General features: G+C 55.3%; 1 protein-coding gene across 1 annotated transcript; it reads left to right on the top strand.

Moving 5' to 3' along the window:
- Positions 1-657: 657 nt before the first annotated feature.
- Positions 658-1,917, top strand: QC762_0000090 (uncharacterized protein; the record flags this gene model as incomplete). Its single annotated transcript, XM_062882722.1, has 2 exons — positions 658-894; positions 967-1,917. The coding sequence occupies 2 exons, from the start codon at positions 658-660 to the stop codon at positions 1,915-1,917; spliced, it is 1,188 nt and encodes a 395-aa protein (XP_062747557.1).
- Positions 1,918-2,170: the final 253 nt, after the last annotated feature.

The raw sequence follows: 2,170 nt of genomic DNA, 5'->3' as shown, positions 1-2,170 counted from the left end.
GTATGGGGGGCGCGCGCCTGGTGGAGAAGAGAAAGGAAACATTTCAGTTCCCGGCTGGGGGGATACGGTACGTAATGCCAAGGTTGGCGTCATCGTGGGTTCTAAAATTGATCAGAAAAGAAAGACAAGGTCCCTGTTTTGGCGTGGATGGGAAAGGGGAATGGGATTTCGGAGATTGTCGATGTTGGGGAGATCTGAGACTAAAGATGTGGGTTTGAGAGTTGGAGGAATCTGAACTAGCTGTTGGAGGGGTTCATGACAGTGGTTCGCCGCCTTGCACAGTACTGCCAGTGCCGACGAGGCGAGGATGGCCAATAAACATAGTTTTGTGACATGGGATAAACAGATATAGTATGAGACATAATCGTTGGTTGGTTTTGAGGTCAACAATGTTTCAAATTGTGGACAACACGTGCAGACATGGCACATTCGGCAATAAGGCGCAGTTGGACTTGATCAACCCCTGTCACCCCTCACTCACAGCCTCAACACCACCTCAACGACACCACCTCAACGACACCACCTCAACGCCGCCACCCACATCTTAGCCAGGCACCGCGTTGCTGCTGCTGCTGTGCGACCCTTCAATTTTCATAAGCCCTCACATCTTACGATAATATCTCACATTGCATACATCACCACACCACCTTGCCAAATATGAGCCTCTTTCAGTATCTCATACCGGACCGGAACAACACACCACTCATAGTAGCTCTCACAGCCTCCATCACCACCATCACTCTCGTCATCCTCGACAAAATCTTATATCCTCCCCTACCTAAACTCCTTCGCTCCCCTCTCAAAACCGTCCTCCCAACCCTCCCCGAAGACGAACTCAAAAACCTAGAATACAAACCCGACACCTTCCCCGGCGCCCGTGATGTCGAGACTCCCGTAAGCTCCCCCTTCCTCCCCACCTTCCCTGACCAAAAATACTAACCAACCCCCCCTTCCACCCCTTCCCAGTATGGCTCCATCCGCATCTACGAATTCGGCCCCGTCACCGGCCCCAAAGTTCTCTTCATCCACGGCATCTCAACCCCCTGCACAACCCTCTCGAAACTCGCCCTCTCCCTCTCCAACCACCCCTCCCACCCATGCCGGGTAATGCTCTTTGACCTCTTCGGCAGGGGCTTCTCCGACAACCCGGCCGACCTCCCCCACGACGCTAGGCTGTACATCTCCCAAATCCTCATCGCCCTGGCCTCTTCTCCCATATCCTGGACCGGAAGCGAAAACGCCTTCAAGCTGGTGGGGTACTCCCTCGGCGGGGGCATCGCCACCCACTTTGCGGTTTCGTTCCCTGATTTGGTGAGGGATCTGGTGCTGCTTGCCCCGGCGGGGATGATTCGGCCCGCATCGTTTGGGACGTTGACGAGAAAGGTTTTCACTAGTGGCGTTGTGCCGAGGGGGTTGCTGCATTTGGCTACGAGGAGGAGGTTGCGGAGGCCGATTCGGTCGAGCACGAAACGGGGGAAGGTGACGGCCAGGTTGCAGGAGCGGCAGGATCCTGCGTCGAGGCTGGTGGAGGCGGAGACGGCGGATGATGTTGGGGCTGATGGGGAGCCGAGGACGGGGTTGGAGAGGAGGGTGTTGAGGCAGGTGCAGCAGCAGTTGGTGGTTCACGAGGGGTTTGTGGATGCTTTTATGGGTTGTTTGAAGGATGGGCCGTTGATGGGGCAGGAGGGGGCTTATAAGAGATTGGCTTTGAGGGGGGGGGATGAGGGGAAGACGACGGCGATCATACTGGGAGAGGAGGACGAGCTGGTCAATCCGGGGGAGTATGAGGAGGATTTGAAGCCGTTGTTGGAAGGGGGGAATGTGGTTTGGGAGGTGGTGAAGGGGGGGCATGATTTTCCTATGACTTGGGCGGAGGAGGTGCTGGGGGTCGTTTATAAAGTTTGGGGGTGGGAATGATGATGATGGCGGAGGGTGGTGGTGTTTATAATGCTGGGAATCGGGTGTTTTAACGTTTGTTGACTGTACGATCATGGCACCGGCCACCATCTTGCTGCCACGGGACTGGGTAGGAGAACTCTTTCAGGCTGGGCGCTGACTGGCTCAATGAGTACATCGGAAAGTCGAAATCTCTGCCCGTTGGGAGAAAACCCCATATCGCCACGGTGAGGATTGGCAATCTTGCCCTGACTGAAGTAACACCTACCTACTA

Source organism: Podospora pseudocomata (genome assembly GCF_035222375.1).
Source record: "Podospora pseudocomata strain CBS 415.72m chromosome 1 map unlocalized CBS415.72m_1, whole genome shotgun sequence".
Taxonomy (NCBI): Eukaryota; Fungi; Ascomycota; class Sordariomycetes; order Sordariales; family Podosporaceae; genus Podospora; species Podospora pseudocomata.
The sequence above is the reverse complement of the archived record's forward strand: the minus strand, read 5'-3'. Positions and strand labels throughout refer to the sequence as shown.